The following is a 23,309-nucleotide window of genomic DNA, read 5'->3' as shown; positions in this document are numbered from 1 at the left end:
TGTGGCTCGAAGTGTTTTCTTGAATCTCTCAACTAATGCCACCCCCCCAATCTTTTGTTTTGCAGACAAACCAGGGTACTATTTTCCACAGCCGCTGCCGACGCCACAGGACGGTGAGTAGTGGGACTAAAGCAAATTCCAGATCTTATCCCTAACATTTGGTTTTCGGTACTTGAAAGCTGATCTGGTGGAGTTGATACCTCCTGCAAAGGAACACTCCTTTGACCCAGTGATCTATTTCCCTGCCTCGTTGCTCCTGACTCCTCCCCCTTCCTCCCCACACGGAGCGAGCGCATTGTGCACCAATGTTCTGTTTGATACTGCTTTTGCCAGCTGGAGAGAAAAGACATTTCCCAGTAGCGATAATCTAGGAAAAACACCTATATATTTGTTGCAATGTGTGTGATGTCGTTAACATTGATGATTATACAATAGTATGCTGACGTCAACAGCATACTAGGGGCCTGGGTTCAAATCTCTGTTCGCTGAGTGATTCTGGGGACCTCATTCTCTCCTGCCCTGGTGTACTTCACAGGGTTGTGGGGATTTCAAAAGGGGTAGGGGAAAGACTCTGTTCAACCCTCCACCAACCGCTTGAATGACAGAATAGCTTTAAAACAAATGTACAAATCAAATGATTTATTTAAACTTTACGTACCAGAGCCTCAGGCTTTGCTTAAGTTCTCCCTGTTTTTTAAAAAAACGCCCAATATTTTAAAATATCTGTCTTTCAAATTCTTCATTGCTGCTGATGCTGCTACTCTGCTGCTGATGGCAATGATTAGTATCATGATACACTGTTTAAACCAGTCTTGGCTAGGCTGCTGCCCTGCAGATGTTTTGCACCACCAGCTCACACCAGTCCCAGCCAACAGAGCTGTGAGATGCCAGTGCTGTCACCCAAAACTTCCAGAGGGCGCCAGGTTGGCAAAGGCCGCCTTAAACCAATTAAAAGTCCACAGATCCCAGCCCTTTTGAAAAAAGAAGGAAAGAAAAGAAAATACTCTTTTTGCTTTATGCGTGAGAGTCCCACTTTTCTGTCTTTCTCTGCAAGGCCAAACATCCTGTTCTCTGCCTTTCTGGAGCACTTTTCAGTGAAATTCCAATTTGATAAGCAACCCTATGAGGACAGAGATGAGGGCCCTTCACACATTTACAGAAGATGACTCTCTCCCGCTGTCTCATTTGGTGAAGCTGCACACATCCTCTTGGGGTAATTCCCCCGGTGCATGGATGTGAGTTTGATGAAGATGCCTACTTCAGACGTGATGGTGTGCAACCCTGTGTGCCTCCTGTATAAAGACAGGCGCTCTGCAGTGCATGAATGCGATGCTGTCGCTTCCCAAGGGCTGAAGAAGGCATTTGGACCTGCCACCCCAATCTTCCCAACAGAAAACAACTCTCTAGCTATTGCATCACTTTTTCAACTGATGTTTAGGGATTATTGGCAGTTTATCCACAAACCAGAACAGTGAACAGTCCATTTGCAACAGCAGCAAGGAGACATGTGTTTGCGGGATGGAGAGGCCCCTCCCCCGTAATTTTAGGGTACATTGCCTGCAACTGTAATCTCTATCCCTCTCCTCCAAGTTTTCTCCCCTTCCCATCGTCTAGGATGCCACCCTTCCCTCTCCTTTCGTTATTCAATGTTGCTCATCGCACCTTCCTGTGACCAAACTGTGTCTGTAGATTCCATGTACTGAGCGTACATTTCCTCCATGGAATGCAGTGGGAAAGCAGCTATGGAAAGTGGGGAAACATAGGCTGGAATGAAATCTTGATGGGAGTGTGGCTGAGCCAACATGCAGTTTTTGTGGGAGCATGGGCAAAGTCAGAATGGAATCTTGGCGGGGACATGGGCGGAGTCAGAATGGAATCTTGGGGGGAACATGAATGGAGCCAGAGTGGAAACTTGGCGGGAGCATGGGTGGAGTCAGAATAGAATCTTGGCAGGAGCATGGGCGGAGTCAGAGTAGAATCTTGGTGGGGGCATGGGCGGAGTCAGAATGGAATCTTGGCAGGAGCATGGGTGGAGTCAGAATAGAATCTTGGCAGGAGCATGGGTGGAGTCAGAGTAGAATCTTGGCGGGGGCATGGGCAGAGTCAGAATGGAATCTTGGGGGGCATGGGCGGAGTCAGAATGGAATCTTGGCAGGAGCATGGGTGGAGTCAGAATAGAATCTTGGCGGGGGCATGGGCAGAGTCAGAATGGAATCTGGGGGGGCATGGGCGGAGTCAGAATAGAATCTTGGCAGGAGCATGGGCGGAGTCAGAGTAGAATCTTGGGGGGGCATGGGCGGAGTCAGAATGGAATCTTGGTGGCGGTGTTTGCCGAATTTTCCAGCTTTTCTATCTTCCTTGTAAAGCCATGCAGCCCAGTAAGAGGAAGCTGTATGTGGTAAGTGAGAAATCTTGGCTGTGTTCTGCACTTAGCTTTTATGCCAGCCCATGTATATATATACATGTATGTTAAATATAAATGTCATTTAAATTCACTGCTACTGCCAAAGCAAACCTACCTTGTGCACAGATAATGCACCAGGCGGGTCCCTAGCAGGCTGTGGTTTGCATTCATACAGCTTTTCCCTAATATCAGGATACATATATACGGCCTTAGCAAATTGCATCCACATGCCCACTGAACTGGCAAGAGATTGTTAATGGGTTTCTTGTATTCCCCTTGAAGAAAAAGAGAGCACTTTTGGAGTTTTGTGAGCCCTTGTCAAAATTATATGTTGTCTTTGAGTTTTGAAACCAAGAAGCATAGAGAAGACTTGTCATAATTGACAAAGAGGGAGAAGCAATGGTGATGGGTTTGAAACTGTAAAGTATGTCCGCCCACCCCCAAGGTGAATTTAGATGATGGTGCAGAAGAGGAGGTACTGCAAAGACACTAGTGCAGGGGTCCCCAAACTAAGGCCCGTGGGCCAGATAAGGCCCGAGGGACTCGTTTATCTGGCCTGCGGTGACCCCTGCCTCCCGCTCTTACCGGCACTGTGCTGTGTGGCTGCCCACTTCTGGGTTGGAGCAGCACTGGAAATAGCTTGTGCGCATGCGCAAGCGTTATTTCCAGTGCACATCCGGGTCGGAGGAGGCCCATGCACATGTGCACAAGCTATTTCTGGTGCTTCTCCGACCCGGAAGTGCGCCGGAAATAGCATGTGCGCACACGTATGGGCACACGTATGGGCACACACTCCCCCGCCCCTCGGCCCGCCGCACGATCGGCGCTTACTGAGGCATAGTAAGTTTGCTGACTCCTGCACTAGTGTGTTCCAGACTTTGAAACTGTCACACTTTCAGCTGCTCAAGTTCTTGTCCCTGCCAATTTGGAGAATCTTTCAAATACTGAGTGATACACCTGCAAAGTGTGCTTGGCAAGAGCTCAGAGTTGAGCTATCAAGCAGTTCAGTTTTAGCAGTGTATACCTGTATCAGTTTGAACAATTAGATGAGGATTTGTTAAAAATCAAGCTCTACTGTCATCTGGCAGTGGAGGACCTTCATCACTTAGCAAGGTTTGAGAAACACTCTGCAGGTGCCTTCCAGAGAAACTGAACTGTCCCTGCAAAGTGCAGATCAGTTTGCAGATGGGGCACATTTTTGTAGCAAAGTGTTTTGCTTGGTTCCCACCAGAGTCATTTGTTGGGCAGCTTAAACTGTCCATAAGTAATGGGGATTAAATCAAAACTGATGAGGGCAAAGGTCAATTGAGGAGACAGGATTTCAAAATGGGGGGGGATTATTGGGGTATCACTGCAGTGGGTGAGTGAGAAAAAGTGTTCCCTCCCGAATATTTATGACAGTAAGAGAAGCCTAGAACCAGAATGGAAAATGGCAGGTTTTGGGCGGAGCCCAAATGGAACCTGGTGGGTATGGGTGGAATCACAGGAAATACCAATTTACTTATTTTTTAGACTCCACTGATAATTTTACCTGAGAACACTGTTTTTCTTTTCTTTTTTTTATAATGATTTTTTATTACAGATTTTTATAACAACACAAACATATAACAAATACATAAACAAACAAAAAACAAAAACAGAATAAAAAACATGTACCATTTCGTATCTTAGTTTCTTATACCTTTCTTCCCCGACTTCCTCATGCCTCCCTTTTCTGTATTCCAAGTTTTTATCAATTACTCAGCAAATCTTCCCTTATTTTAATTAAAATTTAAACTAATCTTCCTTATTCTCCTTGTCTTAACCATTACTAATAGTAACCATTTACTTTCCAGTCCAACATCATTCTAACTTTCATTAATTTTGTAATATTTCTTTAAATAGTCCTTGAACTTTTTCCATTCTTCTTGCGCTGCTTCTCTTCCCTGGTTTCGGATTCTGCTCGTCATTTCTGCCAAGCCCATGTAGTCTATCACCTTCATCTGCCATTCTTCCAGTGTGGGTAAATCTTGCGTCTTCCAGTACTTCGCAATGAGTATTCTAGCTGCTGTTGTGGCATACATAAAGAAAGTTATATCTGTCTTTAACACCCCCTGGCCGACAATACCCAAGAGAAAGGCCTCTGGTTTCTTGGGGAAAGTATATTTAAATACCTTTTTCAGTTCATTATAGATCATTTCCCAGAATGCCTTAATCTTCGGGCACGTCCACCAGAGGTGAAAGAATATACCTTCCTTTTCCTTACATTTCCAACATTTATTGTCAGGCAAATGGTAAATCTTTGCAAGCTTGACTGGGGTTATGTACCACCTATAGATCATTTTCATAATATTTTCTCTTAAGGCATTACATGCCGTAAATTTCATCCCGGTGGTCCACAACTTTTCCCAATCAGCAAACAAAATATTATGACCAATGTCCTGAGCCCATTTAATCATAGCTGATTTAACCGTTTCATCCTGTGTATTCCATTTCAGCAGAAGATTATACATTTTTGACAAATTCTTGGTACTGGGTTCTAACAATTCTGTCTCCAATTTTGATTTTTCCACCTGGAAGCCAATTTTACTGTCCAATTTAAACACTTCATTTATTTGATGGTAGTGCAGCCAATCTCTCACCTTCCCTTTTAATTTCTCAAAACTCTGCAATCTCAGTTTGTCCCCTTCCTTTTCCAGAATTTCCCAGTATCTTGGCCACTTCGACTCCATATTTAACTTTTTAACTGCCTTTGCTTCCATTGGCGATAGCCACCTTGGAGTTTTATTTTCCAGCAAGTCTTTGTATCTGATCCAGACATTTAATAATGCTTTTCTGACAATATGGTTTTTGAAACTTTTGTGCGCTTTGAGAACACTGTTTTTCAGATAGGTAAAATAAATGCTCGTTTGTAACTTTACATGCATTAGTCCCCTTACCCCCAATTCAAAACATACTGGTGTTCAAACCAATTTAAAAAGCAGCAATCAACTAATGGTTTATTAATTCCTCTCTTTATCTTTTGTCAGAATGGGAAAGCGACGGATGCCATGATAAACAAAATGTGATTAATCTATAATTGGACCCAGGGTGTCTTGTTTAAAAATAAAAATGAACGTAGGTGTAGCTTGCATCTTGACGCTGTGAAATATTAATAAACCAAGCCTATCCAGATGACATGTTGCATTTTTTAAAAAAAACAACACATCTTGCCCTTATGTACTAGGCACAATCTCTTTCTGAGGAGGAGTCTGTAGCATATTGTGCCTCACATCTCTTGGCTTGCTGCGGAGCTGCTTTGCTTCTTGAAGAAAAACAACAGTATTGCCCTTTCTTTCCCCTTTTAAATTTAGGACCATGTTCCTTTTAATTTGCTGGGTGATCTTGTCTTATGTGGAAATGCTACAAGGCTGGGTTGTGTGTGCAGATGCCTGGCATGTATCTGAGGCCCTGATTTGGTGTAGGCAAGGGGACAAGAGAACTTGAAATGGAGACATCACAGACACTGCCCAATAAGCGCTTGCTCCCCACCCCCCGCACATACACTAAACTTTGCTTCAGCAGGTGCAGCATTCTTCCCCAAGCGGCAGCCATGAGGGCTAGAAGCTTGGTTCACATTTTAAAAATATCCTTGGCAGGGGAGCCAGATTCTGCACCAGGCTGCCAGTTGCAAAATGCCAGGATGGTGGTGCATTATGCACAATGAAGCAGCCCTCCCCAACTCCCCATGTCTCAGCTGGAGTCTACAGTGCCCCGGACTCAGAGATTTTGGCTGCAGATGCACCACATATCCTAGGAACTATAGTTTGTGGCAAATGGTAGCTCTGCGATGGGTAAACTACAGGTCCCAGGATTCTTGGAGGATGGGGGGAAATGTGCTTTAATATGTATGGTGTGCCTGCAGCCTCTGCTTTCAAATCGGACTCATCCTGCATCATGTGAAATTTCAGCTCTTGCCTTTTCCTCTCTCCAACTTGGCACATGTTAAGAACAATTTACGTCAGGTTAACATAGCTGGTCCAGGGGGCCCTAAACCCCCCCTTTACCTTCCTTTTTTCGTGTAACCAAGGGCAACAAGGCACCATATCCACTTGAAAGACTGCAATAATTGTTAGTAGGGCTTCTTTTTAAAAAATACTAATAATAGCAATAAAGGGGAATGGATGTACAAAACCAGGAGACCACACTGGCCTGCACATTTTGGGAGGAAGTGTTTTTATGACTTTTGTCTGCATAGATGATAACGGATGACAGCAGCAAGCGTGGGTAGAAGCCCCTTGAGAAGAACTAAATTGGTAGCTTGGGGAAGCTGTTGCTGATACGGCCCAATTGTAAGGATGTGTAAGGATTTGCTTTATTGGGTTGGCAAGTGTGGTGGGGTGGCCAGAGCACAGGCAAGGAACCGTTCCCAATGGGCTGCATTCTCCTCCCTTCTCAGCAACCTTCTGAGAGCCACATGACCATGGTGGGCGGGGCCAGAAGTAAAAGTGGGTGGGGCAGGGCTTGCCCATTCGCTTGCCCCTCCTCTCTTGAACCAATCCACATACAACCTGCTTGGTAAGGAAGCAGAAGGCAAGGGTTCCACATTGATATTCTTGCTTTCCATCCTTGGCAGGGATGGTAAGGAGAAACTGTACTACAAGCCCTCCTTCAGTGTGTGTGTGTGTGTGTGTGTGTGACAGTGCTCCCCCACCCCATCCATTCCCTTATAAGGGCCTTGGAAACAGCCCCCAAATGCAAAAACCACTCTCCCCACTTGTGATTCCCAGAAGCTGGCACTCCGAAGCAAACTGACTCCAGCAGTCGGATTCAGTCTGTCTTCCCCCTCTGGCCATTACAAGTTGGAAGTGGTAACCCCAACCAATCTGATGCTGGCAAGGCAAAACATTTCCAGCTGTCAATCACCCAAGTCAAGCATAGCCACTGCAATGCCTTCCAGGTGTTTTGGACTCGCCGTTCTCCTCCTGCCTTATTTTCTTAATGAGCCTCTAAAAATAGTGGAGGCGATATATAAATAATCTTAACAAGCAGCTGCTACTAGCCTTATCCTAGCTGTGAATTTGTCCAGATCCCCTTTTAAAGCCACCCAAGGGCAGTATGATAAATAAGCCACCTTGAACCCAAGTCTGGGGGAAAGGCGGGATGTAAAAAATAAATATAATAATGGTGACAACAACAACAATAATATAAGAGAGCCCTGCAGCTGGATCTGGTCAAAAGGCCCATCTAGTCCAGTGTCCTGTGCTCCAAGTGGCCACCAGGTGTCCATTATAAGAAACCCACAAGCAGGACCTGAATCTAACATCACCTTTTTTCACCTGTGATTCCCAGCAACTGGTGTTCAGAGGCATATTGCCTCGGACAGAGGGAAAGCATTGCCAACATGGCTAGTAGCTGTCAATAGCCTTGTCCTCCCATAGGATCATAGAATCATAGAATTTGAGAGCTGGAAGGGACCCCATGGGTCATCTAGTCCAACTCCCTGCAATGCAGGAATCTCAGCTAAATCATCCATGGCAAGTGACCATCCAACCTCTACTTGAAAACCTCCAAGGAAGGAGAGTCTATAGATTTGCCTAATCTTCTTTTCAAACCATCCATGTTGGTTGGCCATCACTGTCTCCTGTGGGAAGTGGATTCCATAGGGCTTCAATGCAGAAAATGTAGTGGGCATGTTCTCTGTTCTTCCAGAGACCAGAAGCTATGGGTGGAAACTATGGAAGAAGCAGATTTCAGCTGAACGTTAGGAGATGTTAGGAGGTGTTAGAAAATGGTACTGACTCTGCGTCAGGCAGGGATGGGCTTTCCTTCACCGTGGGGTTTGAAGCAGAGGCCAGCCGGCCATCTGACTCTGGGATGCCACCACCGCAAGGTCCTTTCATTCAGCTGCGGATTGATCTAAACGGCCTCGAAGGGTCCCTTTCAGTGATTCTAAGGAGCACTCTGGTGTTGAGAGCATCAACAGCCGGTGAAGCCAGCGCCAAGGGTTGGTTTGCACACTTTCTCTCTGTGACACACAGACACACACACATTTCCCGGCTTTCCTCCTAAATGAGGAATGAGCCAGGCTCGAAAAATATGGGTCACACACATGCGCGCGCGCACACACAGAGTGTGCTTCAGCAGAATCTCGCACTGCTGCTTTGCAAGGCGAGGAACTCTCTTGGGGCACAGCGAATGCCTTCTCTAATCGTGCCCTGCAGCTCTGGGTGAGCCTTCAGGGCACTTCAAATGTAGAGCTACTGGCGGCGGAGGAGAAGTTTAGTGAAAGTGGGGGTGCAGCCAGCCACAGAAGACTTGAGCGGGGGGGGGGGGGTGTGTATGTGTGAGCAGTTTCTAAAGAGAGGTGCTGCGATCGTTCCATCAACCTGCTTCCTTGGGCGTGCTGGCTTGTTTATCTACTGTGCGCAGGCGTTATCGATAATTAATGACGCCTCCGCGCTCATTTCCCAGGCTGTTTTCACACCCGGGTGGGCTCCTCTGATGTCTCAGCAGCCTGCTGCTATGCCATCCATTTTCCTGTCCTAATCCTTTTGGCCACCAGACCTGGCCCAGACTCTCCGCAGACTTGAGAGACCTAGGCTCTGAAGGTGCTTCCTTTTCCGACAACCGAGAGCAGTTCGCCAGACGTGTCACAAAGGGAGCTGAACCTCTCAGTCCCGCGCAGCCCTCAGCAGATATCCAGTTGGCAGTTTTGGGGAGGAGTGGGCGGGAAAGAAGCACCTTTGACAGCTGTAACACTGCTAGACCATTCGTTCATCTAGCTCAGTATTGTCTACACTGGCTGTCAGTAGCTCTCCAGGGTTTTGGGCAAGAGGCACTTCCAGCCGTACCTGGAGATGCCAGGGATTGAACCCAGGAGCTTCTTCATGCAAAGCACAAAGCCCTTCCTCAGTTTTATAGGAAGCTGCCGTATACTGTGTGGAATTCAACGCCACACTGTTCTGTCCGTGCAAACTTTTCAACTTGTGCAGCTGATTAAACAATACCTCCTCTTTCCCCCCTGTGCTGCTCTGGGGAGTCTACCAAAATGCACACCCTGAGCGAATTTTGGGGAGCATGGTGGGAGGGGAGCAGAGAAAGCCCCATTCCAGCAGCAGGTCTGTTTGGAGGTTTCCACTGACAAGGTTTCTCAGGTGAGAATCCTGCCTGCCGAGTCAAATCATAGCCTGTCTTAATTCAGAATTGTCCTCACTGATTGGCAGAGGGTCTTAAGAGTTTCAGAGAAGGGACACCTGTGGGCATTGCTGGAGAAGCTGGGGATTTCAGCAGAAACATTCTGCAGGCAGTGCAGGTGCTCTAACCACTGAGCTGCAGCACCTCACCAACCCTAACTAACTCCATCTAAGCTGTGGAAATGTCATGGGGGCACTTTCTTTCCTGCCCACGCAGCCGCGTGTTGGAAGGCTCTGCAGAAAGGCCTCCTCTTTACAGCCTCATAAACCCTCTGCTCCTCCCAGCAGTGACGCAGGAGGTAAAGCAGAACCACTTGATAAATTAAATATTGGAAAAACCACTCTCTCTTCCTTGTCAGCCCCATAAATACTGGGATTGTCGTCTGCCGCTTGCTAGCTTTGGGGGCATCCCGGGGCAAGGATGGGAGATGGTTTCTTTTTCACTCTCTCGCATTGAGAACCAGTTAACTGATTAAAAATGAAAGCATTGTAAATTCTCCCTGCCCTGCTCTCTTCTTCCATTTTCTTTAGTGGTATAATCAGGGCTTAGGTTTGCAGGCTGAGCTTTGGTTTCCTAGGGGTTTTGTGTGTGTGTGTGTGTGTTTACTTTGCCCTAATTGGCTAATTGATTAAATCTGCATATATTTGCATGTGGAAAAAAATTGGTTTGAACCAAAGAGCCATTATATTTTTTATTGTTGAAGGATGCACACATGTATCATCTTAGGAGATGCACTCCCTTCTGTATGTATGGGGGGGGACCTATGGTCCCCCAGATCTTGTTGGACTTTGGTGTTCAGGGAGGATGGGAGTTGTGGTTCAACAACACCTGGAGTGCCAGTGGTTTTACACCAGTGGTTCTCAAACCCTGGTGTAAAAGGTAGAGGGTTTTAATTCAATTATTCTGCTCAGCATTGCAGCCCAGATTTGTATAATGACATAAGAAGAGCCTTTCTGGATGAGGCCAGTGGCCCATCTAGTCCAGCATCTTGTTCTCATCGTGGCCGACCAGATGCCTCTGGAAATCTTGACAGCAGGACTGGAACACAAGAGCACTCTCCTCTCTTGCAGTTTCTAGCAACTGGTATTCAGAAGCATTACTGCCTCTGACCATGGAGGCAGATCAATAGCCATTAATGGCTAGGAGCCATTGATGGCCTTATCCTTAGATTTGTCTAATCCCCTTTGAAAGCCATCCAAGCTGGTGGCCATCACTGTCTCCTGCGGGAGTGAGTTCCATAGTTCAGCAGTGCACTGTGTGAAGACTGTAGCTCTCAAGGGCGACAGGCTGAGGTCTTTCCTAGCCCTACCTGAAGATGCTGGGGACCGAATTTGGGGCCTTTTGCATGGAAGATATATGTTGGGATACCACCTTTCTGAACCCATGCCTTCCCTGCTAGAACACCTCTGTTCACTGAAGCTCATCCTCTCCCCTCAGCACCACATGAAGCCATCTTCTTAGCCAAACAGAACATTTCTCTCCCGTCAGAGCGGCTGCACTGATCTTCCACATTCGCTCACCACCCCTTTCCCCCCTCAGGAGTTGGAATGATCATGAATATTCTATGAGTGCTCGCAAGATTGCTTAATACAGATTAATGACCTTCTTAGCAGGCTTTAACCACTTCTTTGGGTGCCCACACCACGGTGCTTCGGTCGGGTGCTATATTTTGTGGACTCCCCCCTCCCCGCGCTCCCCCCCCAATCCACACTCCCAAATAACACGTAAAGGGATCTGTAAGTGTTTCTAGTCTGCAGTTTTAATAATTGCCGGAACACTTCAGGGCGATAAAGCTGGAAGTGAAAATGCAGAGTAACGATCGGGACTGTCCTTCAAATCCTGTGGGAGACTGCCGTTATAGTGTTTCCCAAAGTTTAGATGCAGTTGGGCTCAGTTTTTTTCTTCTTCTGGGTTTAAAATTCAAAGCATGCTTCATTCTCAGACTCTAAAAGGTATTCTTGGGATTTCTTGATTGACTCCCAACATGTTGAGTAGACATCTCATTGCAGTTATGGGATGGGCCAATCAATACTGCCTCCTGTGGGCCTGGTCTCCCCTTTATCCATCCCCCAGGGCTCAGAAATGGGTCTCTTCCTTCTGGGCACTCAGTCCTTCATTTGCTGCTATTTGCTTCTGTCACAGGCACCTCAGAAGCTGCCAGACCAGACTATTACACAGGCTGAAATATATGTCTCATCTAGGTTGATGTTGTCTGCTCTGACTGGCAGTGGCTCCCTTGGGTTACAGGCAGAGAAGGTGCCTTTTCTGTCACCTAATACCTGGTTCTTTTTTTAACAGGAGATGCTAGGGATTGAACCTAGGACCTTCTGCATGCAAAGCAGACTCTCTCCCACTGAGCTATGGTCCTTTTCTTAAGACACAGAAACATAGGAATTTGCTTTATGCAGAGCCAGGCCACAAGTCCATCCAGTTCAGGGTTGTCTTCTCTGACGGGAAGCAGCTGTCCGGAATTTCAGATGGGGGATAATTCCCATTCCTACCTTGAGATGCCAGGGATTGAAACCAAGCCCTTCTGCATACAAAGCGGATATTCTCCCACCAATCTGTGGCCCCTTTTTGCAATTTTAATCAAAGATCTTTTGGTCCATGGGGGATGTTTATCTAAGCTTCCTCATCGCCGTTGCTGTTCCTTTAAAAAAAGAAAAAAGAAGAGGAAAAATCGATTTAATCACATTTATATTTAAATGGCTCAGAACTTCAACAGGGATTGTAGTAATTCCACAGCCTCAGACATTTCTGCAGGCTGGTCTGTGATCAACTAATGCATGGTAATGCAGTCCCGTGAGCTGCTGCTGGGAATCAGGTAGCGTGAATTTTTCTAAGCAATGAAGATCTACACCCCACCAGGACTACACATTTAAAGTACTGTTATACTATTTTAAACAGCCACGACCTCCCCCAAAGTATCCTGGGAACTGTAGTTTGTTAAGAGTGCTGAGAGTTGTTAGGAAACCCCTATTCCCCTTACAGAGCTACAATTCCCAGAGCTTCCTGGGAAGAGCGATTGATCATTAGGCTACTCTGGAAATAGCAACTTTGTGAGGCGAACTGGGGTCTCCTTACAGCACCCTGCAGCCTTAACAAACTACACTTCCCAGGATTTATTGGGGGGAGCCGTGGCCTTGAAGTGGCACGATACTTCTTTAAACGGATGGTTGTGGTTGTTTGGGGTTTTGTCCCATGCTACTCAGAGGGTAAGGGGTCTGCTTTGAGTAGAACTTAGCTGGAAACAACCCTTGATCATCTGGGTCAGCTCTCTTTAAGGGATCAGTGCAGAGTGTTGAATCCAGGCGCAAGGAAAAAGCTATGCAGAAATGTAGTTGATTCCACCCCTGGCATTATCATTCGTAATGCAAAGTTTGTATTATTGTCCTTGTGTTGGTTTTGTGCCTGAGCTGTTTTGCGTGGGCATCTGCCCAGAAGAGCATAATTTTGTATACTTCAAAGCAGTTAACAAACGGGAAAAAATTTATCATTATTTTTTAAAAAAAGTTGAAAGCTTTAACCCTTAAAAAACCCCGATGAAAAGCAATATAAATGCTAGGAGCACACAAGGGCAAAAATGCCTTCTGTCAGGACGGTGACCTGCCCTGGCCAAAGGACAGCAGGTGTGTGGGACAGATGAATGTCCTGATGAGACAGAGCAGGAGATGGGAGTGGTTATTTGAGTCAATGCTATCCTAAAGGATTAGGAGCTCAGCCGAGCAGCGGCCAAAACCCTTCTCTTCCCACGCCTGCCTAAGAAGCAAAGACCTTTCCTTTCCCGAAAGTGCCCTCGAGAGGAGAAATTCCTTTGTGGCAATTGTACTTGTGACTGGAGTTCCTAAGGAGGAAATGCAACAGGCAGGACGGATAGGAGGACCATTTAGTTTGGGGGGAGGCCCTCCCATGTGGCCTCGAGATGTCCGTTTTCTTCTCCTTGCCACCATCTTCGGCTCTGACCCTTCTGTTTCCTCCGCATTAAGCCTCTCCCAGCTGACCTCCTTCCCCCAGAGGGGAGAGGTCACGCCGGCCCTCTCTGGGGCCTTAAAGAGAGGAGCATCAGCCTGGCTTATCGTCAAAGCCACGTCTGTCTGAGAGAATTTGTTATGTGGAAAACTGACGCAGGTGGACACAGCAGCCCCGAGGCCTTAGCAAGATGGATTACTGCTGGGGTGGATCAATTTCTTCACTCAAGCTGTTGGAAGTCAGCGGCAGACACTTCAAAAGCCATGTGGATATCTGAGCATGTGAGTGTGTGTTTGCTAGCTGCCGCTGGGAATATGGAGAAAAAGGGCTGGCGAGCAGCAGAGAAGGAAAAAGGGCCACGGAACGTCTGCACTCCATTAAACCAGCAGCGGCGGTCGCCTCCCCCCCCTTCCCCTGGCCGTGAATTCACTTGGCAGAACACGACAGATCGCATTCGCCTGTGTCAGAGAAGAAATAGGCTGGGATTAGTCTGCAAAGCCGACGGGAGGAAAATAGATTGATCAGTTTGCATGTTTGATTCTCTCTCTCACACACACTGCTATTTTTTTTTATTAAAGTTAGATTTCTTTTTTGTCTTTTGAATAGCCTCCCTCTCAACTGATTGGGTTTTGATCCTTGCTGTCCCCAAAGGAGACGTGCGGAGGAATGGGTCGCCAATCTAATCGGGGTTGCCTTTCCATCAAACTGGGGAGCGGCATAGAAAGGCACACCATACCGAGTCAGACCATTGCTCCATCTAGCTCAGTATTGTATACCCTGACTGGCAGCAGTCTCTCGCAGTCCTACCTGGAGGTGCCATTGGGGATTGACCCCTGGACCCTCTGCAGGCATTACAGGTGCTCTGGCACCAGGCTACAGCCTTCCCCCATTTTGATACTCCATTATCTTGTGATAAAGAGCCCTTGAATTCAAGCACTTACTTATTTTACCTCAGGAGCAGGGAACATTTCCCCCACCCACCCATGAGGGCCGCATCCTCTCCTTCGCAGCCTTGCAGGGGCCGCATGAGTGGTGGGCGGGTTCAGAATCAGAAGTGGGCGGAGTCACGTACCTGACTCCTTTCTTTGTACAGCAGTGGTACCTCGGGTTACAGACGCTTCAGGTTACAGACTCCGCTAACCCAGAAATAGTACCTCGGGCTAAGAACTTTGCTTCAGGATGAGAACAGAAATTGTGCGATGCCAGTGGGAGGCCCCATTAGCTAAAGTGGTGCTTCAGGTTGAGAACAGTTTTAGGTTAAGAACGGACCTCCAGAAAGAATTAAGTTCTTAACCTGAAGTACCACTGTATTTTAGCCACTACAAAATGCAGGACTTTCTACATTGTTGGGTGAGGACGACAACCTCTGGCCAAATAGGCTAATCTTTGGCCTGTGAGGCCATTTACCCCCTCTCTAAGCCACACCCACCTTTGAATCACAAATGACGTCAGCTGACAGGTGGGAGAGCTGGGTTAAACTTCTGCGTTGGCTGAACGCACCTGTTCCCAGCAGGATTTAAGCCCCCGCTCATCAGCTTATGAGTGGGGTGGGCGTGTGTGAAATCCTGCTCGGTTTGACTGTGCTGCCTGTTTCCTGTGTGCAGCTATAGCAAGCACCCTGGAGGTTTTTATTTTTTTTAAATGCATCAGCTGTGAGAGGGTCTTCTCCCACACGCAGTCAGTGTTTTCAAAAGGCAAGTCTCTTTCTCCCCATCCCGCGCCAGCTGAGGAGGAGGAGGAGGGGAGAAAGAACCAGCCAGCCAACCTTGTGCCCAAAGTGCCAAGCAGAAAACTGGCCAACACGCCTTGCTCTGTGGTTTGCTTGCACTAGCTGTTGGGCACTTGGAAACCCCACACAAGGGGTTTTGACAGGTGGGCAGGACAACCAACCTGCCAATCATACCGTGTTGTGATGATGTCATGCGATTGACTGGTGGGCTGGCCAGAAAGGTTCCCCTACTTGTTCCGCACAAGGTATGATTGCTGTTGAAGGACAGGCTGAAAAGCAATTTGTAGGGCTGGTGAGGGGTGTGGCCTAAGGAAGAGTTCCAGGGGCCATGTAGAGAGGCCCAGAGGGCCACATTCCCTGCTTTACATGCAGATTTAGACAGTTCTAGTCTCACGTTTGCAGGAAAGCCATCGAAACAGGCAATGCAAATGTCTTACACCTCCCTGCCATACCTAAATGCTTGAAACTGCTCTCTACAATGTGTGGAAAAAGCCACGATGAACAATCTTTTTTTAAAGTAGCAGTTGTAGTAGTAGTAGTAGTAGTAGTAGTAGTAGTAGTAGTAGTAGTAGTAATTAGGGCATATCATCTCTGGAGAATGAGGCTAGGAAGATAGATTTTTCTCCTGGTACAGTAGTTATCATCTTCCAGGACTAAAATATTACCAGACATTTTCCAGCATCAGACACCTTGGTTGTAGCACGAAGGCAGGTGTAAATGTTTAAAGAAATTAATTAATTAGTTAATTAATTAGTAAATTTCATGGCTGTTGAGTGGCAGGTCATTTTCAAAGCTTGCAAGCATTATTCAGATGATAGGTTTATCAATAGGTCATCCACAGGCACTCCTTAATTATCGATCTGAACTACCAGTGTTCAGTGTAGACTCCTATAGTCATATCTGATACTAGTCCTATTCCAAGTAGACCCATTAAAGCTAATGGAAATGATCAACTTAGGTCCATTAATTCCAGTGAGTCTACTGTAACTAGAACATACACTATATGGATACAATCCCAGGTGTTATTTGGGAGTAGGGTTACTTTGGGAACACCCCTCTCCCTATGAAGCCACCTTTACTACCATTCTCACCCTCTGCTCCTCAGCCTTCTTTCTGCTATTAATTTCAAAGGTTTCTACTCTGAGTAAGATTATCATTGGGTACAGCCCTGCCTTTTTCCTTTGCCTGTTACTGTCTCCTCTGTCTGCTGAGGGGGTCCCCTTCTTAATGAAAATATCAGACACTGGATTCTGATAACAAGGGCATTCTTCATTCAGGTGTTGCTTTCCAACTGTGTAACTTGCAAACTTACCCAGAGTCCTAGCTTGGGAACCTCCCAGAAGTCATGCAAACCTTAGGAGCTCTGCCAAGAAAGCCTCTGGGGGAAATTCCAGTGAATTGCTTGAAACTTTGGGCACAGCCACCACCATACCTTTAAAACACTATCATACCACTTTAAACAGTCAAAGCTTACCCCAAAGAATTATGGGAGCTGTAGTCTGTTAAGAGTACCGAGAGCTGTTAGCGTACTCTGCGTAGAACTACAATTCCCAGTGTGACTTAACAATCTGCCCTTCCCAGGCCAGGGAACTCTTGGAACTGAGGTATAATTATACCACAACATAGAAAGATCTTCTTGCCTGGGAGTCTGCTGTTTCCCAGGATGAAGAAGCCCTTTCCCAGAGAGAAGATGTTCAGCACCTGTTTCTGACACTATGGATCACTAGGAGCTCATATTGGATTGTATTAATTGTTAGTTAGTTAGTTAATTAATTAATTAATTGTTGGATTGTATTAATTGTTGGGTGAAGACAGGAGTGCCTGGCGTGCTCTGGTCCATGGGGTCACGAAGAGTCGGACACGACTAAATGACTAAACAACAACAACAAATTGTTGGGTGTGTTTATTTGGTTTCCCCCCCTCATTGGCCTTACTTATATGCTGTTGTGTTTTTGGTATGATTATGGCGAGTGTAACATTTGCTGGTTTTTTAATGCTGTTCTTATTGTGAGCTGCGTTGGACTCAGCATTGTTGTCAGAAAAGTGGGATGTAAATATCAAATCAAAACTAAATTGAATGGTACGGATGTGGCCTTTATTATTATTGGGGGGGGCGTCGGAGGAAGAGGCAGGAATTTATCTTTCCCGAGCCTTTAGGATAGAGGCGGGCTATAAATCTAACTAATAGGCACAGGCTAAAAAAGGCTGATGACCTCCGTCTTAACAGTCTGTGCTCCCACGCGATGGTGAGTTTGCAAACTTTGTTCCCTCTGGAATGGAGTCTTGACAGTTGCTGGTGAAGGAGGCTTGTCCAGGATGGAATATTGCTTGAAGCCATGAGCTCATTATCCTCCTTAGCTGTGCAGCCTTACCTGGCTCCTTGTCAAATCAGATACTGCGTTTGAGGTGCTCTGCCTCTTCCCTTCTCTTCTTTCTTTCTTTCTCTTCTCTCTCTCTCCCTCCAGAATGCAGCATGAGACAAATCCCCCCCTCGAGGAATTCAGAATGATGTCTCTGGGGACGTCCCCCCCCCAAAAATTGAAGGGGTACTCTCTTAAGGGCGCTTTGCAAAACAGTCCTTAACCATGCCCTGGTTTTCTTTGCACGTGTGGGTTGACTTTGCACAGCTCCTGTTGACTTCAGCAAAGTCTGAACACAATAACTTCCCAGCAGACGGTAACCTTTTGTTAATTGGTGTGTGCAAAAGCGATGCCTTTCGGTTTACCCTCTTCAGACACCAACATTTCTGTTTATTTCTTGCTATGTTTTAGCCTCACCCTTCTTCCCAAGAAGCTCAGGCTAGAAATCATAGGTTCCCCCTGCCACCCTCACTGCTATTTTGTCCTCACAACAACCCTGTGAGGTAGGCTATCCCCAGAGCTAATGACCAGCTCACAGCCACCACCTGGTGAGTTTTATGGCTGAGCAGAGATGTGAACCCTGCTCTCCCTGGCTGCAGTCGCAGAATTCTGCCCAATATACATGAGCTCCATGTGGGTTGTGTTTTTTGTTTTTTTGTAGGCTGTCTTGTGTATCTGCATGTGGTGGGCTAGTCCCTTCAGATATTCTTGAAGTTGACATTTTCCTTTAATGTCAAGCACAGAGCAGTGCTTCGTGGGTGGTGTTTCCCGAATTAAAATTGGATGCCTCTTTCTTGGCCACACCCCAAAATGTTTTCTTTTGAGAGTGTGTAAGAGAATGACTTGGCTTCAGAAGGAATCCCACACCTCTGTGTTTCTGCACGAGTTCTGACTGGGAGCAGGCGACCATGCAGAGATGTGATGGGCAGCCTCTTCATTTGAGTAGAGGGAGGTTCCTTGAGCTCTTTACTGTGTGAACAATTGGATCATCCCGTCCCACCCATTGGAGAGAGACAGCAAAATCACTTTCCCCAAGTGGAGGTTGGTTGAAAGGAGGCAAGGGGACCTGATCCGTCACAGTTTCCACCCTTGCGAGAAGGTGCTGGCCTAACTTGAGCTGGAGATGAGCAGGCCTTTGGTTCTGGAGCTGGTGATGCTGAGGTGAGACAGCACCCTGGACAGGGGCAGAGGTGCTGATCCAGTGTGTTCAGTAGCTTTCATTCAGGACCATGGTTAGCAATCATGCAGCGGATACAGGAGGAGTCAGTTGACTCGGCTTTGGTCTGGAACAATTGTCAGGGGCTTTGGAGTCAAGGCCAAAAGCTCTGTTAAAGCCCCAGTGCTGTTTATGCAGCACTAGCTTCTTCTAGACAGTGGGGCTTGACGTTCAAGAGTCTATGTCTTGATCTGTTGAGGAATTTGCGGCCCGCTCACCAGAATCCAGTAACAGAGGTGCTTCCTGTGAGGCTCAGGGAACAGGGTGCGGATTCTAGTAGCAGTGAATCTGCTCAGGAAGGGCCGGCAAATAAACGGCAAATAATGTTTCTCAAGGACTCCACATCCTAGGGCTAAGAACATAAGAAGAACCTGTTGGATGAAGCCAGTGGTACATCCAGCCCAGCATCCTCTTCTCACAGGGGCCAACCAGGTGCCTCAATGGGAAACCCACAAGCAGGGTCCGAGCACAAGAACTAGCATTCAGAAGCATTGCTGCCTACAACTGTGGGCAGAGCATAGCCACCAAGGCTCATAGCTTGGTCTGAAGCCATGACCCAAGTCCTAGAGTAGTACATCATGCAGAGACAGAGCGGTTAACCTCTCATGGTGGATGCCCGACTATTTCAGGCACATGGAAAGCTGTATTTCTTGCGATGTACAGTGGTACCTCAGGTTACATACACTTCAGGTTACATACGCTTCAGGTTACAGACTCCAGTAACCCAGAAATAGTACCTCGGGTTAAGAACTTTGCTTCAGGATGAGAACAGAAATCGTGTTTTGGCAGCAGCAGGAGGCCCCATTAGCTAAAGTGGTGCTTCCGGTTAAGAACAGTTTCAGGTTAAGAACAGACCTCCAGAACGAATAAAGTACTTAACCCAAGGTACCACTGTACTGGCAAGTCTTTCTCAGCACATAGTTCAGTAATTACTGGGATAGATTCCTCTCCTCTGTTACTACTTGCTGGGATGTTTTTTCTCTCTTCCTGACCAGACTGTGATTGGGAAGGGAGAAGTGAGTGAGTGAAGAGGCTCATTTCCCCACCCCCTTGTCTGCACCCACCAGCCTTGGCTCTTAGCTGAGGGTGCTTAAGTCTGAACTGATTTGAGGCTGTTTCAGTGGTACTCTGCAGAGGGAGAGGGAGAGTGAATGCTAAACATAGCTCTTGAAGAATGCTGTGCAGAAAAAAAGAAAGCTGCTGGTGGTTAGTTATTAGGTACCACTTGTGATCTCTTGAGAATACCGACGCAGTGTGCGCCGTTTTCATCTTCTTTCCCACCTGTATTCACAAGCAAAGCTTTAGCAGCCTCTTGGGGATCAGCTTCTCCACTTTCTGCATGGCAAGGTGTCACTGTCGCTGGGGAGGGAATGAAGGAGAAAGTGGGAGAATCGTTTTGGATTTGATGGCATGACTCCTTTGCTCAGGTTTCATCTTTGACTGCAAAGTCCCCTAATCCTTTTCTCCATGTGTTGTTTCAAGTCCTCATTTTTTAAACTCTTGCCCTCCTGACATGAGCATTGCATTGGTTTCTGAACACGCGGTGAATATTTTCCTCCCTTTTCTCCAACTTAGGATCCTTTAGAAGGAGAAAAACCCTTTCCTGGATACCCTAAAGCAGCCTTCTGCAGCGTGGTGCCTTCCATATGTTTTGGATTACAACTCCCATGCGCTGGCTGGGGCTGCTGGGAGCTGTAGTCCAAAACATCTGGTAGGCAACAGCTTCTGGAAGGCTGCTCTAAAACCAAGCCGTGCTTATAGCTTACAGTTAAACTGGGGAACTCATTCCCACAGGAGGCAGTGGTGGCCACCAACTTGGATGGCTATAAAAGAGGATTAGATAAATTCATGGAGGAGACTGCTATTGATGGAAGCAGCAATGCTTCCGAAAACCAGTTGCCAGGAACTGCCACACGGGAAAGTGCTGTTCTGCCCAAATCCTGCTTTCAGACTTTCCACAGGCATCTGGTGGACAAGAAGCTGCCCTAGATGGGCCACTGGCCTCAGCCAACAATCTTTTCTTACATTCCTTAGCAGAAAAAAGAAAGAAAAAGATACAGCTCCCTTTTATATCAAGCTCACAGGGCTGGTGCTGAGGATGCATTTGATCTGGGCCCCTAGGCAGCCTGGGTTTGTCTCCAATGCTGTTCCTACTCAGAGTGGACCCATTGAAGTTAATGGGTATAATAACTGCCTTGGGCCAATTAATATCAGTGTGTTTAAGGTGAGTGGGTTTCAACCCATACTTAAGGGGCTCAATGGAACCTGCATATCCAAGAGCAGAACAGCACTGGAAATAATGGGAGAGGACAGTAGCCTTCATGCTCGGCTTGCAGGTTTCCCAAAAGAGACATCTGGCTGTTCACTCTGTGAAATAGGATATGGGACTAAACAGCCCCATGGCCTGAGCTGGTTGCAATCTTCTACCCAGAAGACTTAATTCTCATTACGCAGAGAGGCCTCAGTTGCCTCAAATCATCCCCTCCCTAAGGCAAAATTAGAAGCAAGACAGACATTTACTAGAGGCAGTCCCTGGTAAATAGGGATATGTCATCAGCTTGTGGCCTTAGCTTAGTGGCAGGGCATCTGTCCCAGGTTCAATCTCCAGGTAGGGTTAGGAGAGAATCCTTCTCTGAAAACCTGGAAAGCTAATCAGCCAAGTAATGCTATTTATATCACCATGGGCACCACCCACCACTAACATGTGGCCCTTGGAAGGTTCTCCTGAAGAGAATGTGGTCTTTGTGGTGGGAAGAGGTTCCTCACCCTGCCCCTGAAAACCCTCCATTAAAAAAACACACCTTCAAATTCAACAGTATCTCTAACTGAGAATGTCGGGAGGGAAGCATTCCGTCCAGGAGAAGGCAATGCTGGAATTTATGCAGGCAAATCTGAATTAGACAGTACATAGCAGGAAACCACCTCCCCCTCTAGTAAACTCCCCCAGCCCCAGGCTGCATGGGAGAGACAGCCTGGGGAAAATGTGTGGGTTGTAGCCAATGCTAGTCCTACTCAGAGTAGACCCATTGTATTCCTTTATTTATTATGTTTATATCTTGCCTCCAAGGAGCTCCAGGTGGTGTACATTATTCTCCCCCCCCCCCATTTTATCCTCATGACAACCCTGTGAGGTGGGTTAGGCTGAGAGACAATGGCTAGCCCAAGGTTGCCAAGTGAGCTTCATGGCTGAGCAAGGATTTGAACCCTGTTTCCCAGGTCCTACTCTAACCACTACACCACATTGGCTCTCTGATTTAGGACCATTAAATTCAGCGGGATTACTCTGCTTAAAACTTAGTTGAACACAATGCCGTGCGCTTTCAACCACTTCTGGTGTTGTCGTTTTTTAAAAATAAAATCTTCCATCAAAATGAGAAGATGCGAACAGCTCTGCTGACGGCCGGCCGATTAGAGGGGATAGGGTTAAGTGATGCAGATGCAACGGGGAGGGGGGGGTGCATGGGAATTTGGGTGCTGGCTTGAAACTGCAGGTGAATTGGCTGTTTTGCTCTAAATATACAATCCTCCCATTCTGTCCTTTGGAAGCACTTGGGCTCCCGTACTGCGTTGCCATGGTGAGGGGGGGGGAGAAAGGGAGAGGGGAGGGTAGAGAAGAGAGAGCGAGTCACCAAAGAACAAGTGGCACCAGAAGGGGACAGATGGGGGGACCAGCAGGTGACGTGAGAGTGGAAGTGACCTAGGGAGTCAGCAGCTGGTCCGGGGCTCTGATGGCCTCCCAGCTGAGCTCTTGATTGGAAGGATGGATGGATGGTGAGCCAAAAGAGAAAGAAAAAAGGATGCTTTTGCCTGAGAAAACTTCCAGGGACTCCCAGCATCTCTTCAAAAGGGTGTGTGTGTGTGTGTGTGTGAAGGAACATTAAAGAGCACAGTGGGGTCCAGGGCACACATTCCTGACGGAGGGCTCATGCATCGTCGGGCAATGTTTTCACTCAAAGGCTGGCCGGCTCTTCAACTTTCTCCAAATGCGGACGCTGATTGCCTGCTTGCTTCTGCCTGTCCCCCAGGTTCGGCTTTGTTCCGCTCAGTTTACACAGCAGTTTTCCAGGCGCCACATTTTTTTTTAGTTTCTTAAAAAAAAAAAAAAAGGCTGCCCAAATGTGGAGTTGGGGTGGGGTGGGGATTGCTCCGCCACAGAGCACTATTGAGCCTGATATTTTGCCTCATGAAGGGAAGGGCTGCAGTTCAGCGGTAGAGCAGCTGCTTTGCATGCAGAAAGCCCCTGGCTCAATCCTTGGCGTCTTTGGATATGGCTGGGACAGACGCCTGCCTGAAGTCCTGGAGGGCTGCTGCCAGTCTGTGTAGACAGTACTGAACTTAAATGGACCAATGGCCTGATTCAGTATCAGGCAGCTTCCTATGTACCTATGGCTTTCCACCAGTTCAGTCTACCAGCAGAAATCCTGACCCTTTATAAGACTTGGACCTACAACCGCCCTGGGGCTCTGTTTTCCCCCT

General features: G+C 47.1%; 1 protein-coding gene across 7 annotated transcripts in view; it reads left to right on the top strand.

Moving 5' to 3' along the window:
- AGRN (agrin) overlaps nucleotides 1-23,309 on the top strand; it is a 241,442-nt gene that overhangs the window by 99,832 nt on the left and 118,301 nt on the right. For all 7 annotated transcript variants that reach the window (XM_053400804.1, XM_053400803.1, XM_053400805.1 and 4 more), the window contains one exon: nucleotides 66-113. In XM_053400804.1, coding sequence (XP_053256779.1) covers nucleotides 66-113 — 48 coding nt within the window. The remainder of the gene's footprint in view (nucleotides 1-65; nucleotides 114-23,309) is intronic.

Source organism: Podarcis raffonei, chromosome 8 (assembly GCF_027172205.1).
Source record: "Podarcis raffonei isolate rPodRaf1 chromosome 8, rPodRaf1.pri, whole genome shotgun sequence".
Classification (NCBI taxonomy): domain Eukaryota; kingdom Metazoa; phylum Chordata; class Lepidosauria; order Squamata; family Lacertidae; genus Podarcis; species Podarcis raffonei.
The sequence above is the reverse complement of the archived record's forward strand: the minus strand, read 5'-3'. Positions and strand labels throughout refer to the sequence as shown.